The 19472-nt window shown below is 45.1% G+C and overlaps 2 protein-coding genes across 2 annotated transcripts in view; both read left to right on the top strand.

The window, feature by feature from the left end:
* LOC124795573 overlaps positions 1–13574 on the top strand; it is a gene marked incomplete at its 3' end in the record, with an annotated part of 358941 nt that extends 345367 nt beyond the window's left edge. Inside the window, exons 29-30 of the mRNA XM_047259645.1 lie at positions 415–531; positions 13417–13574. Of these exons, the coding sequence (XP_047115601.1) occupies positions 415–531; positions 13417–13574 (275 nt within the window). The remainder of the gene's footprint in view (positions 1–414; positions 532–13416) is intronic.
* Positions 13575–13584: 10 nt separating this feature from the next.
* LOC124795572 (myosin light chain kinase, smooth muscle-like) overlaps positions 13585–19472 on the top strand; it is a 1044560-nt gene continuing 1038672 nt past the window's right edge. The window contains exon 1 of the mRNA XM_047259644.1: positions 13585–13734. Coding sequence (XP_047115600.1) covers positions 13605–13734 — 130 coding nt within the window. The 5' untranslated portion in view covers positions 13585–13604. The remainder of the gene's footprint in view (positions 13735–19472) is intronic.

Here is a 19472-nt window from a genome sequence, read left to right as displayed (position 1 = left end):
TGCACGGACAGATCGGAGCTATAAAATTTGCTTCCGGCCTATACAGAGGATCCTTAATCCTCGGAAACTTCCGTAGTTAGGAGAGGAAACAGTACTCGTCCACACAAGTCAGGAGGCACGGAACTACTCACTAACTCAAAAAACAAGGAATAATAACAATAAACAGAACGTATATAAAAGCTAGAAAACACAGCGCCTCTAGAGGCTGAGCGCGGAACTACACTGACGTCGTGTACAGCAATTACGACCGCACAGCACTGCACTGACACACGCGCACAGCACACAAACACACACACACACACACCGGCGAGCTTGAATTAGCGCGCGGGAGCGTCGCTACAAGCTTAATGACATAGGGACAGAGGACGAGAGAGTAAGTTACGATTAGAAACCAAGTGAATGTTCTTCCTTCAGGTCGTGACCAGTGGCCGGAGGGACCTGCAGACTTCCGAAGACCTTATTTTACTAGTGCGCTCTCCGACCACTACGTCTCCAGCGGCGCCACCATCGCACTACAGGTCCAGATCGCTGGTAAGTATAAATGAAATTGATTGTCAATCGAATATAACATTTATGTGCAGTACGTTGCAACTTGTCTATAATTTCCTGCAGGCTTTACTTCTCTGATTGCACTTTCAAAGTGTCTTGTCGCACTACATATATGTGGAAAACAACATATGCAATGAAGCCAGTATATTTATTCCTCAGAGAGTACTGATGTTGACGGAATTACGACGTCCCAGTCAAATTTCATAAACATCTATTGGAAATTTTGGTACATATGATGGGCCCAAGGTGAAAATTTATATTCAAAATGTCTCTCACCTACCAGGGAGTTTCATCCACTTTTTCCGCTTTGGCGGTATAATGGCTTTTGTGATATTCTAAGCATCTGTTGTGTAAAATTCACAAGTTTTCGGAATTAACTGGACATATTTTCTCAAGAGGAAAGTAGATAATTCAGGTACTTCGTGTAGAGATAAAGATATTTCAATTTTAAACATAAAATACATAGCACGAATTTGGTGAAGAGGCTAGGAAAGCACATTAATTAACTAAAAACAGTCCCATACATTAGCACTGTTAACTTTCTTTAAAAATATGAGAACGCTGACAGAGGTGAATGTTGTAACTGCTTGAAAAAGAACGTGCAACTCTTTTTGTGGTCGCCTGGGGGTCCAGTTCAGGCAGCTGCGGTTCCAAATTCACTGAACATTGGGCTGATGTGCGCACCAACTTATTCACTTGAAACTTTTAGAATACTAATTAACACTTTGACTGTCAAAAGACTGTCGGCGGCCGCAGCTGAGCCACACTCAGAACGCTAGTTGAGAAGTACCTCACTAAACACACAAATCATACTGCGCATTTGCTCAGAATGATTTCAACCTAAGTTGTATTTAACTGAAAGAAGGAAATTCGCTCTTAAATTTCAGTCTAGTAGCAAGCGAAGAACAAACACGGTAGAGCTATGTACTTCGAAATTACCTATGTTCTATTAAAATGTAACATGTTCGAGTAGTATCGTCTAGGCACACATTTTTGTAGTTTTTCAAGTATTTAATCTACATAGCACAGAGTTCTCCCACACAATAGTATTCTGTCACACTCAGCCATTGTCTTAAAGAGCTATTCAGGATCAAAGATGATTTATATATGTAGACTAACTGATAGATGAATAATATAAGAGCAAAATGAAAAGTGCAAAGAGAGCTGAGTCAGTGGTCTCCACATCAGATACAAGTGCCTTTAAACAATCAGTAATTAAAAAATGATTAATTTTGATACGTGTCGAACTATTCGTAGAACATGAAATAGAGTAATGTACTTTTAAGATACCGCTTTGAGTACAATATACTGCCTTCTTCCAAACCATTTTGAGTTGACAGATTCGTACCTGTATCACGTAAGTGAAAGTAATGGCTGCTTACTGCATGTAGCGTTGTGTTATGTAGTCTGTGTTGTTACACGTGAAAGAAGGGGAAAGCGTAAAATCCGCTAGAGCACGTAGGCTGTTCCTCCGCGGGAGCACTAAAGGGCGGGAAGAAGACAAGGGGGAATGTTCAATCCCCGTCCGACGTATCATGGAACAATATCACGTTCCATCCCTCCATATGCCACTGGGGAGGATCTAATCTAGGATACTTGCTGAAAGGATAACGATGCTGATCTTTAAAACATGACCATTCCTCCAATTGCTGCTAAAGTAATGGTGATGAAACTATCTACATGCCTCCCCGTGCCAAGAATTGAGACCATCTACGTCCGAGTCCATCCCCAAAGCAGAATTGTACGCGCGGAGAAGCTGTGTAGCTCACCATTCGTGACAGGATCCTCTAACTCCGTAGGACCAACAATTAGTCACCTTCCCAAAGGAGCAGAATGCTCACTCTGAAGTAAGTCATGGCAGCGAAGTAGTGTTTAAGTGACAGTCCGTAGTACGCAACTGGCGCAGCACATGGATCGATGTGGGGACATGGCAGGTAGGCGGACGGAGGTTGCTCTATTTGAACGTACAACTTCCCGCAACGGGAATGAATTGGCGCAGTTTGTTGGCATATCAACGTGAAGTGTGCGACGTGTATATAAGGAGTGATGTACCGCTCGCAGCATTGCAACGCCGCTTAAGAACTACGTTCGTAAAAGGATCGTAATCGACTGCATCTGGAGACGACTGTCACGCCCCATCAGTGACAATCAGTTTCCAACCCGACGGGAATTGCTACCGCTACGGAATACAGGTCCATCTAAACCAGTTTCCAAACTAACTTTTTGAAGGGAACTGCATGCAATGGTAATTTGGAGTCGGGTACCTTCAAAATTGCCATTTTTCAGAACTACGTATAAGATAGCATGTCTGCAGTGGACCAAGCGACAGGGAAATTGAAGGTGTGATACGATGAGTTGTGGTTTTCCGTTTAACCCACATTTCATGCCGGAGGTGACACTGTGGTGTTAAGGAGTGTTTTTGGTACTTTTCCTTGGGTCCACTCAATTACGTTACGGTGAACATGACCCATGATGTTCATTTCAACATTACCGGTGAACAAGTGTTGTCCATTCTTCTAAACCTCGATCATGAGCATGCTTTGGACATTTCCTTCTTCCAGGATGACAGCAGCCGTCTCGACAGGGCTGCATGCATACTTACCTGATACGCCGAACACTCAGAAACCTGATCATTCCTGGACTGGTCCCATCCAATCTGAGCCCCATAGAAGACGTCTGGGACTGAAACTTCCTGGCAGATTAAAAGTGTGTGCCGGACCGAGACTCGAACTCGGGACCTTTGCCTTTCGCGGGCAAGTGCTCTACTATCTGAGCTACCCAAGCACGACTCACGCCCCGTCCCCACAGCTTTTACTTCTGCCAGCTGTAGCGACGGGGCGTGAGTAGTGATCGGGTAGCGCAGATGGTAGAGCACTTGCCCGCGAAAGGCAAAGGTCCCGAGTTCGAGTCTCGGTCGGGGGCACAGTTTTGATCTCCCAGGAAGTTTCATATCAGCGCACACTCCGCTGCAGAGTGAAAATCTCATTCTGATGTCTGGGACTATTTGAAACAGCGGGTGTTACGTAACAATCAACATCTCCTCAGTCTGGCAGCTCTACGGGCTCTGATCATCAATGAGTACCAACATCTGGCTATGGCATGCGTGGAGAAGATTGGAAACTCTCTGCCTTGCCGAATCGCGGTCATTTTGACAAATCGAGGCGGTGTTAGACGGTATTAGCGTGATGCCGCCTAGGGGGCAACTACTTTTTTTTTTTGCTCTTTGCGCCCACCAGGTGTGGTCAGAGTGGGGGCTAGAGGAGAGTTGCAGACTAAACACCGGCGCCAGCTGCGGCCGGTGCTACACGAGAGGCAGAAGAGCGCCGGCGCGTTACGTGCCCGCCTTGCCCAAGAGCGGCCGCGCGCGGGGGTTACTGGCGACCGCGGCCCAGCGGCGACCTGGCAGGGGAGCGCGCCTCCAGAATAGCCGCCGCCCAAGGAGGCAGCGCCGGCGCCCGCAGACACCTGCTGTCCCTGTCTCCCTCCACAAAGGAGGGCACTCGCCACTGCAGTAAACACGTAGCGCGCCCTACTGTACATCACGTAACATTCCGCCACACCAATCGCGCTACAGTTTTCTAATACTCACATCATACACTACTGGCCATTAAAATTGCTACACCAAAAAGAAATGCAGATGACAAACGGATATTCATTGGACAAATATGTTATACAAGAGCTGACATGTGATTACATTTTCACGCAATTTGGGTGCATAGATCCTGAGAAATCAGCACTCAGAACAACCACCTCTGGCCTTGACACGCCTGGGCATTGAGTCAAACAGAGCTTGGATGGCGTGTACAGGTACAGATGCCCATGCAGCTTTAACACGATACTAGAGTTCATCAAGAGTAGTGACTGGTGTGTTGTGACGAGCCAGTTGCTCTGCCACCATTGACCAGACGTTTTCAATTGGTGAGAGGTCTGGAGAATGTGCTGGCCAGGGCAGCAGTCGAACATTTTCTGTATCCAGAAAGGCCCGTACAGGACCTGCAACATGCTGTCGTGCATTATCCTGCTGAAATGTAGGGTTTTGCAGGGATCGAATGAAGGGTAGGGTGATGGGTCGTAACACATCTGAAATGTAACGTCCATTGTTCAAAGTGTCGTTAATGCGAACAAGAAGTGACCGAGACGTGTAACGAAAAGCACCCCATACCATCACCCCGGGTGATTAGCCAGTATGGCGATGACGAAGACACGCTTTCAATGTGCGTTCACCGCGATGTCGCCAAACACGGATGCGACCATCATGATGCTGTAAACAGAATCTGGATTCATCCGAAAAAATGTTGTGACATTCGTGCACCCGGGTTCGTCGTTGAGTACACCATCGCAGGCGCTCCTGTCTGTGATGCAGCGTCGAGGATAACCGCAGCCACGGTCTCCGAGCTGATAGTCCGTGCTGCTGCAAACGTCGTCGAACTGTTCGTGCAGATGGTTGTTGTCTTACAAACGTCCCCATCTGTTGACTCAGGGATCGAGACGTGGCTGCGCGATCCGTCACAGTCATGCGGATAAGATGCCTGTCATCTCGACTGCTAGTGATACGAGGCCGTTGGGATCCAGCTCGGCGTTCCGTATTACCCTCCTGAACCCACCGATTCCATATTCTGCTAACAGTCATTGGATCTCGACCAAGGCGAGCAGCAATGTCGCGATACGATAAACCGCAATCGCGATAGGCTACAATTCGACCTTTATCAAAGTCGGAAACGTGATGGTATGCATTTCTCCTCCTTACACGATTCATCACAACAACGTTTCACGAGGCAACGCCGGTCAACTGCTGTTTGTCTATGAGAAATCGGTTGGAAACTTTCCTCATGTCAGTACGTTGTAGGTGTCGCCACCGGCGCCAGCCTTGTGTGATTGCTCTGAAAAGCTAATCATTTGCATATCACAGCATCTTCTTCCTTTCGGTTAAATTTCGCGTCTGTAGCACGTCATCCTCGTGGTGTAGCAATTTTAATGGCCAGTAGTGTACTTACGAATCTGTGCCTAGATCATTCAGTCGGTAAATGCTATGTAAAAATTCCAAAGGTTCACGGTTCATACTTAATTCTGGCCTACGATTTTAAGCTGTGACTTAACGTTTTTCCCAGCCTTGTCACACTTCCTGATCAAAAGTATCCGGACTCCTATTACTCGAAATTCATACCGCTTCTGTCCATCCTCCGCCTTTAAGACCTCTTGAATTCTACTCGGGACACATTCATAAAGGCGACTGAATGTCAGTGGAGGAATGGCAGCCCATTCTTCCCCAAGTGACGGAACCAGAGAATCCAGCGTTTTTTGGTGCTGTGATCTATAGTGAAATCGATGTTGTAATTCATCCCAAACGTGTTCCAATGGTTTCAGGTCGAGACTCTGGACAGGCCAGTCTATTGGGACTGGGGTACAGTGATGGTATCGGGTGACAGCAGCTACTAACATCTGTGGCACAGTCTTGACACTATGCTTCACAAATAAGTGGTTTCAGAGTTATGATGGCAGACGATGTGTCGTCCAGTGTGTTCGGAAAGGTCTCGTGGGTGTGCTGGCTCATTAGTTCTTCGTGTTCTGGGAACTCCATGCAGTGATTTCTCGCTGGTAGTTAAACGGGTTGCAATGCCTTTGCTAGCGGCGTTTGCGCATCTCTCTGCGGATACTCTTTCCGTAAGAGAGTCCTTGGGGGGAAGAGAACGCTATCTTTGCTTTGAAGAGTATATCTAAGCCCTGAGGGTAAACTGCTCTGATGATCCGAGCCCAGTGGTATTTTCTGTGGAGCGGAGCCTTAAGTAGGTCGAAGTTCCTTGCGCACCTAGCAATGTCTCACACTCTTGAAATTTCTTGGCAGCTTAGAACTGTGTGCCAGACCGGGACTTGAACCTGGGACCTTTGCCTTTCGCGAACAAGTGCTCTGCCGAATGAGCTACCCAAAGACGACTCACGAATCATCCTCTCATCTTTTGTTCTGCCAGGACGTTTCATAACAGTGCACACACTCCGCTGAGCAGTGAAAAAATTCATTCTTCTGAGACTCTTGTTTAGTTGGACGTTCATTTGCGTCGTTTTTGGCGGAGATCATGTGGACGACACTCATGCCAAGTCAAATTGGGGAGGATTTTTAGGACGTCATTCCCAGGGACTGACCGCGGCTCCATGTAGCGACAGGCTTAAAGAAGAGCCAGCCACGGTATGTAGTTCTCACGACAGCCTGCACGTTTCGGTGGTTCTTCTTCTTTATAGTGTGAGCCGTGCGACTAGGATGGTCGCCAGCATACTTGATGCACTGAACAACGTTGAGCAAAACCGTGTGGTGTAGTCGACAATTTGGCAGTTGGAGCGTAGCTCTTCCATTTTCACTGGTGTGGCACTGGTCTATATTAAGTTCCATAATCCACGACGCTGATAATTACGAACACCGGTGACTATTCTCTGCGTATTTTGGGCGATGGAAGGCGTGGTAAGGAGCGTAGTCCGTAGCCGACGCCCAGATCCAACAGCTCTCACCTGAGATTAACTAGATTATACCACAGAGGAAGGTCGTGAACAGCGATCTTCAGGGTCTTTACGCCGAAGACAGGCGTGTGCAAAATGTCCTGTTCCTTAAACGCTGCCATTGCTGCTTTGCAGTCCGCGTCAGGTGGCAGAGTAACTTTATAGACGTGTCCTAGCGGGGCAGGAGGTGAACTTCACGTGTCCCATGAATATCTCCGGAAGCCTAAGTAGCTCAGCGTTACAAAATTGTTAAGACTTTCGTGGCCAGTTGTTGACAAACTGCCTATTTGCTTCTGTCTCGGGTTCTTCGGCCGACGTTCGTCTGATGATTTTTCTGACGTTTCGCCAGCACGAGTGGCTGGCATTGTCAAAGCTTCGCCCTCCATTGCCGGTGGTGAACTGGAGCCGAGGTCGCGGCCGGAGACTATATGTACCTGGCGCGCCATGTCCGAGGGCTTCTCCGCGGTCATTTCCGGTGCGGTCCTCCTCTTGCTACCTGCGACGGTCGTTCGCTGCAGTACGGAAAGCCAGGATCTGTTTACTTTAAGGCTTTTCTCTTTCTTGTTGAAGCTGTTCCCGTGTTTGTGTATTTCTACAGCTTCTCTAAACAAGCGGGTGTGATAGTGCTTCTCTACAGCAAGAACTTCCATGTCGGAGAATTTTATTACATGGTCAATCTCACTCAGCGCGTGCTCTGCCACGGCCGATTTCTCCACCTGCTCCAACCTGCAATGTCGCATTTTGCTCTTTCATCCTGGTGTTGATTTATCGTCCAGTCATTCCGATATAAATTTTTCCGCATGTGCATGGTAAGCGGTATATTGCTGATATTGCAAGTGGGTCCCTTTTCTCCTTTGCCGATCTAAGACATTCTTTGATCTTCGTTGTCGGTTTGAAAATTGTCTTAACGCCGTGTTTGTGCAATACACGGCCGATTCTATCCGTCACTCTGGGAATGTATGGCAGAAAGGCCTGCCCGACATTTCTTTTCCTGGTTTCATACTTCTCCGAGTGTTTGGCTCTGTTACACTTCTAATATAATTTGTGGAGTACCAATTCCAGATGTTTCTACTTAAATATTGCTTCTGTTTAGAATAAGTGTGCCAAATTTCATGGAAATCCTTCCAGTACTTTCTCACATACACTGACAAAACAAAATCGCAACAACAAAAAATAATTAATTAGTGTAGAGTAATGAAATTTCGAGAATACATTCGCCTAGGTAACATACGTAAATCATTAACACTGCCAGATCACAGGTTAACATAAGCGCGAGATAATCCAATGAAAATGTGAAATGCTGGTACATAAATAACAGTTGTGACGGCCAGAATGTCAAATGTAAGCACGCAAACGTCCATGCATTGTGGTGTACAGGTGCCGGATGTCAGTTTGTGGAATGGAGTTTCATGCTGTTGCATTTCGTCGGTCAATACAAGGACGATTAATACTGATTGTGGATGACGCTGAAGTTGTCGTCGGATGGTGTCCCATATGTGCTCGATTGGAGACACATCTGCGGATCGAGCAGGCCAGGGCAACATGTCGGCACTCTGTAGAGCATGTTGGGTTACAACAGCGGTATGTGGACGAGCGTTATCCCGTTGGAAAACATACCACGGATGAATGACACCACAACAGGTCGAATCACCAGACTGACGAACAAATCTGCAGTCACGGTGCGTGGGGTAACCACGAGAGTGCTCCCGCTGTCATACGAAATCGCACTCCAGACCATAACTCCAGGTGTAGATCCAGTGTGTCTGGCACACAGACAGGTGGTTGCAGGTCCTCAACTGGCCACCCCCTTACCAATACACGGCCAACGCACTTAGGCAGGACCAGCTTTCATCAGAAAACGCAGCGTACCTTCACCCAGCCTTACAGTCAGCTCTCGTCTGACACCACTGAAGTCGCAAATGGCGATGGTTTGGGGTCAGTGGAATGCACACTATAGGGCGTCTGGCTCCTTGAAGTAACCTATTTGTCACAGTTCGTTGGGTCACTGCGGTGCCAACTGCTACTCAGATTGCTGCTGCAGATGGTGTGCGATGCGCCGGTGCCATACACTGAGTACGATGGTCTACCCTCGGTAGTGTCACGTGGCCGTCGGGAGCCCGTCTTCCTGCACTGTACCTTCTCGTGACCACCGCTGCCTGCCAAGGTCTTTTATCTCCTCTGTTGCAATTTTTTTCCATATTCTGCACTGAAGCGTCTGGCTTTGCGATTCGTTGCTCATCGGTGGTCAGCAATATCTGCTCAGTGAAGACTCCAGGTGTAAAGCCCTATTTCTTGAGGATGTGAAATCTTGCTACATTCCCAACATTGTACCCTGCTGCAGCTTTCAAAGCAGAAATCTTCACTACCGGATTGGAAACAAACACTGTCTTTGGACATCAGCTCGAAATAAGAGCATTTGAGCTCTCATTTGGGTTCTGCGTTTTGCCATGCAAACTCTTTTCTAGAAGTTCTGATGAAGCCAGTGCTCCGGAAGTTGGTTTAATGGCCATTGCTACCTCATATGGAAGTTTATTCTTACGACTACAGCTTCCTCATTTTTCTTGCGTTTCAGGAATTTGCGCCCCTGAATAGAACATACGCAATGTTGAGGTGAATTGTCTTTCGACCAGTAATGAAACCAAGTAGCCCATACTGCGTTCCTCATATTATCCAAGTCTGTGAGGTTATTTCGGATTGCACCAGCATAATATAATTGTAAGTCCCCCCAATGGCTTTCTATATTCCAGTAGTTTCCCATTATTGTCGGTGACAAGTCTTGTGAGTCGCCCATCCTCTACTGAATATAGCCTAAGCACTCCAATTTTTCAGTACTGGCGCTTTTCCATAGGGCTGACTTTCAATTACAATCTTGATAGAACTAGCCTTCAAAATGGTTCAAATGGTTCTGAGCACTACGGGACTTCACATCTGAGGTCATCAGTCCCATAGAACTTAGAACTACTTGTACCTAACTAACATATGTACATCAGACACACCCATGCCTGAGGCACGATTCGAATCTGCGACCGTGGCGGTCGTGCGGTTCCAGACCGAAGCACCTAGAACCACTCGGCCACAGCCACCGGCAACTAGTCTTCATCTCCTAAATACTTCATGTATCATACGCCTTACTTCTGCAAACACTTACGGAAAATCTGTTTTATACCTACTGCTTCCATTCCACCACTGCAGCCTAAATAATGCCTGGTACAAACAGCTTTGTGTGCTTCTTGCCCTTCCGTTTATCTATATGGAATTTCTTATACAAAGAACAAGCAGAACAATATATAGACATAACCTGCCGAAACAAATAACTGTTGAAACTCCCTGCAGTGAAGTATCTCCATCTTCATCCGGGTAACACACTTACCGGTAGCTCACAGCTTCCGCAGTGCTGAACTTTCGGTTTTGATGTGTAATATAAAAAGTACCGAAAGATTTTATCTTCACTTATGCAGTCACGTGAAATCGGCTGTACGTTCTTGTGCTAGTGTACACAATGAGATGTATAAGGTGGAAAGTTTGTGTCACTCGCAAACTATGTCTGAAATGTAACTCTGAGAGACGCCAGCAAATAAAAGAAGCGCCCACCCCCAGACCTCTCTACATCTACATCTACATCTACAGTCATACTCCGCAAGACACCTGACGGTGTGTGGTGGAGGGTACCTTGAGTAGCTCTATCGGTTCTCCCTTCTATTCCAGTCTCGTATTGTTCGTGGAAAGAAAGATTGTCGGTATGCCTCTGTGTGGGCTCTGATCTCTCTGATTTTATCCTCTTTGTCTCTTCACGAGATATACGTAGGAGGGGGCAATATACTGCTTGACTCCTCGGTGAAGGTATGTTCTCGAAACTTCAACAAAAGCCCGTACCGAGCTACTGAGCGTCTCTCTTGCAGAGTCTTCCACTGGAGTTTATCTATCATCTCGTTAACACTTTCGTGATTGCTAAATGATCCTCTAACGAAGCGCGCTGCTGTCCGTTGGATCTTCTCTATCTCTTCTATCAGCCCTATCTGGTACGGATACCACACTGGTGAGCAATATTCAAGCAGTGGGCGAGCAAGTGTACTGTGTCCTACTTCCTTTGTTTTCGGATTGTATTGCCTTAGGATTATTCCAGTGAATCTCAGTCTGCCATCTGCTTTACCGACGATCAACTTTATATGGTCATTCCATTTTAAATCACTCCTAATGCCTTCTTCTGCAGTGGTCAATCGAAGGATTGGTTTGCAACAGCTACAATGGCAGCTTTTCTAAATTCTGTGCGTCTTTCAGCTTTTCTCTTCATTTCATTGTATGTGTTACATCCCACATCTTTCACGATTTGACCCATGTACCTCAGTCGTGGTCTTCCTCTTGCTCTTTTTCCCTCGACATATCCCTCTATGATTGTGTTCAGGAGTCCTTCATGTCTTAATAGATGGCCTGTAAATTGCACTCTTCTTTTAACAATGAAACTCCAGAAGCTTCTCTTCTCATCTGCTCTTTCCAGAACCACTTCGTTTGTGACCTTGTCGATACATTTTATTTTGAGTATGCGTCTATAGCACCACATTTCAAAAGAATTTAGCTTCTGGTCTTCCTCTGTCCCGAGAGTCCATGTTTCACCCCCGTAGCATGCCACACTCCACACATGTGATTTCAAAAATCTTTTCCTGATTTCAAGGCTGATGCTCTTAGACGTTAAGATGTTTTTCTTCTTGTTAAAATCAGCCTTAGCTTGAGCAATTCTACTCCTCACTTCTGCCTTGTTCCTTCCATCCCTGGTAATATTACTGCCCAGATAAGTAAATTTATCAACTTGTTCAAGCAGTTCATTGCCTACATGAACTTGGACTTTCAGTTGATCTTTTTTGTCGCATGCCATTACTTTTGTTTTTGCTTTATTAATTGTCATATTTTATTCTTCCCCCATAACTTTATCCATTCTATTCAGTAGGACTACAAGATCTTCCTAATGCCTACTCCCAGATAATTTATGGAATTAACTGCTTCCAGTTGCTGACCCGCTATATTGTAGCTAAATGATAAAGTATCTTTCTTTCTATATATTCGCAGCACATTACACTTGTCTACATTGAGATTCAATTGCCATTCCCTGTACGATGCGTCAATTCGTTGCAGATACTCCTGCATTTCAGTACAATTTTCCATTGTTACAACCTCTTGATATACTACAGCATCATCCGCAAAATGCCTCTACATCTACATGATTATTCTGCAATTCACATTTAAGTGCTTGGCAGAGGGTTCATCGAACCACAATCATACTATCTCTCTACCATTCCACTCCCGAACAACGCGTGGGAAAAACGAACACCTAAACCTTTCTGTTCGAGCTCTGATTTCTCTTATTTTATTTTGATGATCATTCCTACCTATGTAGGTTGGGCTCAAAAAAATATTTTCGCATTCGGAAGAGAAAGTTGGTGACTGAAATTTCGTAAATAGATCTCGCCGCGTTGAAAAACGTCTTTGCTTTAATGACTTCCATCCCAACTGGCGTATCATATCTGCCACACTCTCTCCCCTATTACGTGATAATACAAAACGAGCTGCCCGTTTTTGCACCCTTTCGATGTCCTCCGTCAATACCACCTGGTAAGGATCCCACACCGCGCAGCAATATTCTAACAGAGTCCTGCCAATGAAACGCAACCTTTGGCTCGCCTTCCCCACAATATTATCGCTGTGGTCTTTCCAACTGAAGTTGTTCGCAATTTTAACACCCAGGTACTTAGTTGAATTGACAGCCTTGAGAATTGTACTATTTATCGAGCAATCGAATTCCAACTGATTTCTTTTGGAACTCATGTGGATCACCTCACACTTTTCGTTATTTAGCGTCAACTGCCACCTGCCATACCATACACCAATCTTTTCTAAATCGCTTTGCAACTGATACTGGTCTTCGGATGACCTTACTAGACGGTAAATTACAGCATCATCTGCGAACAACCTAAGAGAACTGCTCAGATTGTCACCCAGGTCATTTATATAGATCAGGAACAGCAGAGGGCCCAGGACGCTTCCCTGGGGAACACCCGATATCACTTCAGTTTTACTCGATGATTTGCCGTCTATTACTACGAACTGCGACCTTCCTGGCAGGAAATCACGAATCCTCAGTGAACTTCCGATGTTATCCACAAGGTCATTTATGTATATTGTGAATAGCAACGGTCCTACGACACTCCCCTGCGGCACACCTGAAATCACTCTTACTGCGGAAGACTTCTCTCCATTGAGAATGACATGCTGCGCTCTGTTATCTAGGAACTCTTCAATCCAATCACACAATTGGTCTGATAGTCCATATGCTCTTACTTTGTTCATTAAACGACTGTGGGGAACTGTATCGACTGTGTTGTGGCGCAGGCTCGCCGCAGCCGGCGGTGTCGTGGACGCTGGACGGGCACCCGCTGCGGCCGCCGCTGGCGCGCAGCTGGGAGGAGTCGGGCGTGCACACGCTGCTGCTGAGCGGCGCCGCGACGCCCCGCGACGCCGGCGTCTACCGCTGCCGCGCGCACAACGCCTGGGGCGTCGCCGAGTCGGCGGCGCGCGTCATGGTGGCCGAGGCGGCGCGCGGCGTGCGGCCGGCGCTCTTCATCACCCGGCCGGACTCCGACGTGAGCGCCGCCGTCGGCGAGGACGTCAGCGTCTCCTTCCGCGTCACCGGCGAGCCCAAGCCGCAAGGTGAGCGCCTACACACAGAGCGGTGTCACGCTATTGACTCGTGACTACACATACTGTCATAATGGTGCTGTTGAGTGGTACATACACACACGGTGACGATGATGCTGTTGACTGGTGAGTAAACACACTGTCATGACGTCGCTGTTGATGGGTTCCTAATTCGGGGTGACACACGGGAGACGGACGGTTTTTAATGAAATAATATTTGTAGACTTAGAGAAAGCTTTTGATAATGTCGAATGGAATACTCTCTTTCAAATTCTGAAGGTGGCAGGGGTATAATACAGGGAACGAAAGGCTATTTACAATTTGTACAGAAACCAGAGGGCAGTTGTAAGAGTCGAGGGACATGAAAGGGAAGCAGTGGTTGGGAAGGGAGTGAGACAGGGTTGTAGCCTATCCCTGATGTTATTCAATCTGTATATTGAGCAAGCAGTGAATGAAACAAAAGAAAAATCTGGAGTAGGTATTAAAATCCATGGAGAAGAAATAAAAACTTTGAGGTTCGCCGATGACATTGTAATTCTGTCAGAGACAGCAAAGGACTTGGAAGAGCAGTTGAACGGAATAGATAGTGCCTTGAAAGGAGGATATAAGATGAACATCAACAAAAGCAAAACGAGGATAATGGAATGAAGTCGAATTAAGTCGGGTGATGCTGAGGGAATTATATTAGGAAATGAGACACTTAAAGTTGTAAAGGAGTTTTGCTATTTGGGGAGCAAAATAACTGATGATGGTCGAAGTAGAGAAGATAAAAAATGTAGACTGGCAATGGCAAGGAAAGCGTTTCTGAAGAAGAGAAATTTGTTAACATCGAGTATAGATTTAAGTGTCAGGAAGTCGTTTCTGAAAGTATTTGTATGGAGTGTAGCCATGTATGGAAGTGAAACATGGACGATAAATAGTGTGGACAAGAAGAGAATAGAAGCTTTCGAAATGTGGTGCTACAGAAGAAGGCTGAAGATTAGATGGGTAGATCACATAACTAATGAGGAGGTACTGAACAGAATTGGAGAGAAGAGAAATTTGTGCCTCAATTTGACTAGAAGAAGGAATCGCTTTCTAGGACATATTCTGAGGCATCAAAGAATCACCAATTTAGTATTGGAGGCCAGTGTGGAGGGTAAAAATCGTAGAGGAAGACCAAGAGATGAATACACTAAGCAGATTCAGAAGGATGTAGGTTGCAGTAGGTACTGGCAGATGAAGAAGCTTGCACAGGATAGAGTAGCATCGAGAGCTGCATCAAACCAGTCTCAGCACTGAAGACCACAACAACAACAGCAACTCAGCCAACTTTACAATTAATGCATGTTTATTTACACAGAATCAAAGCTCATTATTTGGCATTTTAGTTAACAAAGTTATTTGTGAAAAATAATGTCGTCAACGTGATGTCCATCATTTCGAATGCAGGAGTCAAGCCTCTTCCCAAAATCCTCCATCGCACGGACTAAAATCTCTGCAGGGATGGCAGTAATTTCTTGAACGATTGCATTCTTCAACTCGTCCAAATTTCGTGGTTTGTGGTTATAGACACAGTTCTTAAGGTACCCCCACAGAAAAAAAGTCACATACTGACAAGTCGGGAGACCTGGGAGGCCAAGGAACATTGCCAAAACGTGAGATAATCCGGCCAGGAAACATGCGTCTAAGAACTGTCACTGAAGTGTCAGCGGTGTGCGATGTTGCCCCATCCTGCTGGAACCAAACGCGTTTTAAAGGGATTCGTCGTCTTCTTAGTTCTGGTTTCAAGAATGTTTCAAGCACACGAATGTAACGAACCGAATTAACAGTGAATGTGGCCCCGTTCTCTTCAAAAAAATAAGGTCCAATAATGCCAACAAAGCCAAGAGCACACTAGACTGTTACTTTTTCTGAGTGTAGAGGACGCTCATGGATAATGTGTGTGCTACGGTCGCAGGTTCGAATCCTGCCTCGGGCATGTGTGTGTGTGATGTCCTTAAGTTAGTTAGGTTTAAGTAGTTCTAAGTTCTAGGGGACTTATGACCTAAGATGTTGAGTCCCATAGTGCTCAGAGCCATAAGGTGTGGATGCTCTGGAGCCCAGTAACGTAGGTTTTGCTTATTCACGGTACCGTTTAAATGAAAATGAGCTTCATCACTCATTAATAAAATTTCATTTTCATTCGATCCCAAAATCACTTGCATTCGGTAAGTGTAGTCTTCTCGTACAGCATAATCAGTTTCCTTAAGTTGTTGGACAATGAGCATGTTGTAGCGATGGAATTTTAATTCTTTATGCAAAATTCGTCTAACCGATTCACGATTGATTCGTAACTCACTAGCATGACGTCTAGCTGACCGTCCTGGGCTTCTGACTGCCGCCTGCCTCACCCTTTCAACATTTTCTGGTGTCGTTACTCTGCGTCTCGGGCCAGGATGCTTCTTATCCAGTATGTTTCCAGTTGATCTGAAGTTTTCCACCCATCTGAGGATTGTGTTACGGCTCGGAACAGCTCCATGTCGACCGACATTAAACCGCGCACTTAACAATCGCTGCGCAGCAATAATAGACTCACCACTTTTCACGAAACTGTCACAGACAAACACTCGACGTTGCAAGTCCCACTGCTCCATAGTGACTGAGTAAATGAAATGGCCTCTTGTGTGGATCACAGCTCTAACCCCACTACGACCACCTCCCACCACCGCGCCCTCAGTACTACGCAGTTCGAAACCGTCCGTCTCCCGTGTGTCACCCTGTACGTACAATGTGCTGTCGACGCTTTTGAATAGCGCCTGCACACAGTGAAATGTTGACGCTCTTCACTGGCGACTACACACACTGTGACAATGATGCTGTTGACTGTTGACTATACACAATGTGGTGATGACACTGTTGAATGGTGCCTAAACACACTGTGATGATGACACTGTTAACCAGTGACTCCACACAATGTGATAATGACAGAATCGATTGCTGCCTACAAACACTGCGATGATCACTCTGTTGACTGGTGCTCACACACGAGATGATGATGACACTGTTGACTGCTGCTTACACAGTATGTGATGATGACACTATTGACTAGTGAATATTCACAATGAGGTGATGACACTGTTGGCTGGTGCTTCCACATAATACGATGATGATTAGATTAGATTAGATTAGATTTACTTTCATTCCAATTGATCTGTAGTGAAGAGGTCATCCAGGATGTAGAACATGTCAGAAAAACAATAATTCATGACAAATATTTACAACTGAAACAAATAAGCTAATGTACCTTCCACAGGACCCAAGTGGAACGATCGTAATTTTTTAAAATGAACACTATATGAAAGAATCATTTTACAAACACTCATTCACTAAGATCGCATTAATGCACTAAATTTAAAATTTAAAAAAAATGTTTTTTTATTTATAAGGTAATAAACATATAATAGAACTACTACGTTACTTATTTACAGTGAACACATTACTACACTGAAATGGGACAAAAGTTAGATTATACTTATATATATATAAACACAAATCAGTTGGTTGTACTGATCATCAGTGGAGTAGAAGGAGATGAGCTGGCCACCAATAAATCCTTTAGGCTTCTCTTAAACTGACTTCCATTGGTTGTTAACCTTTTTATGGCTACTGGCAAGTTATTGAAAATGTGTGTTACTGAATAATGCACACCTTTTTGTACAAGAGTCAGTGACTTTAAATCCTTGTGAAGATTATTCTTATTTCTAGTATTGATTCCATGAATTGAGCTGTTGGTTTGAAAAAGTGATATATTTTTAATGACAAATTTCATTACGGAATGAACATATTGGGAAGCAGTAGTTAGTATCCCTAGTTCCCTAAACAGGCTTCTGCAGGATGTTCTTGCGTTCACACCACACATAACTCTTATTGCACGTATTTATGCCCGAAAAACTTTAGCTTGACTTGATGAATTACCTCAAAAAATAATCCCATTTGACAAATGGTTCAAATGGCTCTGAGCACTATGGGACGTAACATCTAAGGTCATCAGTCCCCTAGAACTTAGAACTACTTAAACCTAACTAACCTAAGGACATCACACACATCCATGCCCGAGGCAGGATTCGAACCTGCGACAGTAGCGGCCGCTAGGTTCCAGACTGAAGCGCCTAGAACCGCTCGGCCACACCGGCTGGCCCCCATATGACATTATATAATGAAAGTAAGCGTAGTATGCCAGCTTTTTCATTTTTATATCCGCTATGTCTGACACAATTCGCATTGCAAATAGAGATTTGTTAAGACGCTTCAGCAGTTCTGTGTGTGTTCTTCTCAGTTGAATTTATTATCAAGCTGTAATCCCTAGAATTTAACACTGTCCACTTCTTCTATCTGCTTGTAATCGTATGTTAGGCATATACTTGTGGGACACCCCTTACAAGTTCTGAACATCATGTAGTGTGTTTTTTCAAACTTGATTGACGAAGAATTGGTTAGGAACTAGTAATTAATGTCCACAAATATTTTACTAGCCGATATTTCTAAGACTTCACTTGATATGCTATTTATTGCAATGTTTCCATCATCTGCAAGCAAAGCAAACTTGGCACTGTTGACTGGTGCTTACACACAGTATGATGATGACACTGTTGACTGGTGACTATACACAATGAGTTGATGACACTTTTGACTGGTACCTACACACAGTGTGCTGGTAACACCGATTACTGGCGCCCAAACACAATACGAGGTGCGGCTAGAAAAAAACCGGACTGATGCTGGAAAAACATTTATTTACAATTATTTACAATTTCATGTTATCTCCTTCAATGTACTCTCCTCCTCGGTCTCTACACCGCTCCATACGAATTTTCCACTGTTCATAGCAATGCTGCAGATCATTTTCGGTAAGTCCACACATTACTTCCGTCGCTTTTTCTTTTACTGCTTCAACAGTCTCAAATCTAGTTCCTTTCAAAGCTGACTTGACTTTAGGGAAAAGAAAAAAGTCACAGGGGGCCAAATCAGGTGAGTAGGGTGGATGATCTAAGATGGGAATGTTGTGTTTTGCCAAAAACGTCTTCACTGACAACGCACTGTGAGCTGGGGCATTGTCTTGGTGAAGGATCCATGACTTTTTTCTCCACAAATCGTTCCGTTTTCTCCGTACTCGCTCACGTAGGGTAGCCAGGACGCTAATGTAGTAATGCTGATTCACTGTTTGTCCCTCTGGTACCCAATCAATGTGCACAATCCCTTTGATTTAAAAAAAAAAAACAATCATCATTGCCTTGAATTTCGATTTTGCCATTCGTGCTTTTCTTTGTCGTGGAGAACCAGGAGTTTTCCAATGCATCGATTGGCGTTTAGTTTCGGGATCGTAAGTAAAAAACCACGATTCATCGCAAGTAATAACATTTTGTAAGAAGGTGGGATCACTTTCAATGTTTCCCAGGATGTCAGAACAAATCATTCTTCGGCGTTCCTTCTGTTCAATTGTGAGACACTTTGGAACCATTTTTGAACACACTTTGTTCATGTTGAAATTTTCGTGAAGAATCTGCCTAACACTTTCCTTGTCAACTCCTGTTAACTCAGACACTGCTCTGATTGTTAAACGGCGATCTTGTCGAACAAGTTTACCGATTTTTTCAATGTTTGCATCAGTTTTTGCTGACAATGGTCTGCCAGTGCGAGTGTCATCACTGGTGTCTTCGCGGCCACCTTTAAATCGTTTAAACCACTCAAACACTTGTGTTCGCGATAAACAATCATCGCCGTACATTTGT

The sequence above is a fragment of the Schistocerca piceifrons genome, chromosome 4, assembly GCF_021461385.2.
Source record: "Schistocerca piceifrons isolate TAMUIC-IGC-003096 chromosome 4, iqSchPice1.1, whole genome shotgun sequence".
Lineage (NCBI taxonomy): Eukaryota > Metazoa > Arthropoda > Insecta > Orthoptera > Acrididae > Schistocerca > Schistocerca piceifrons.
The sequence above is the reverse complement of the archived record's forward strand: the minus strand, read 5'-3'. Positions and strand labels throughout refer to the sequence as shown.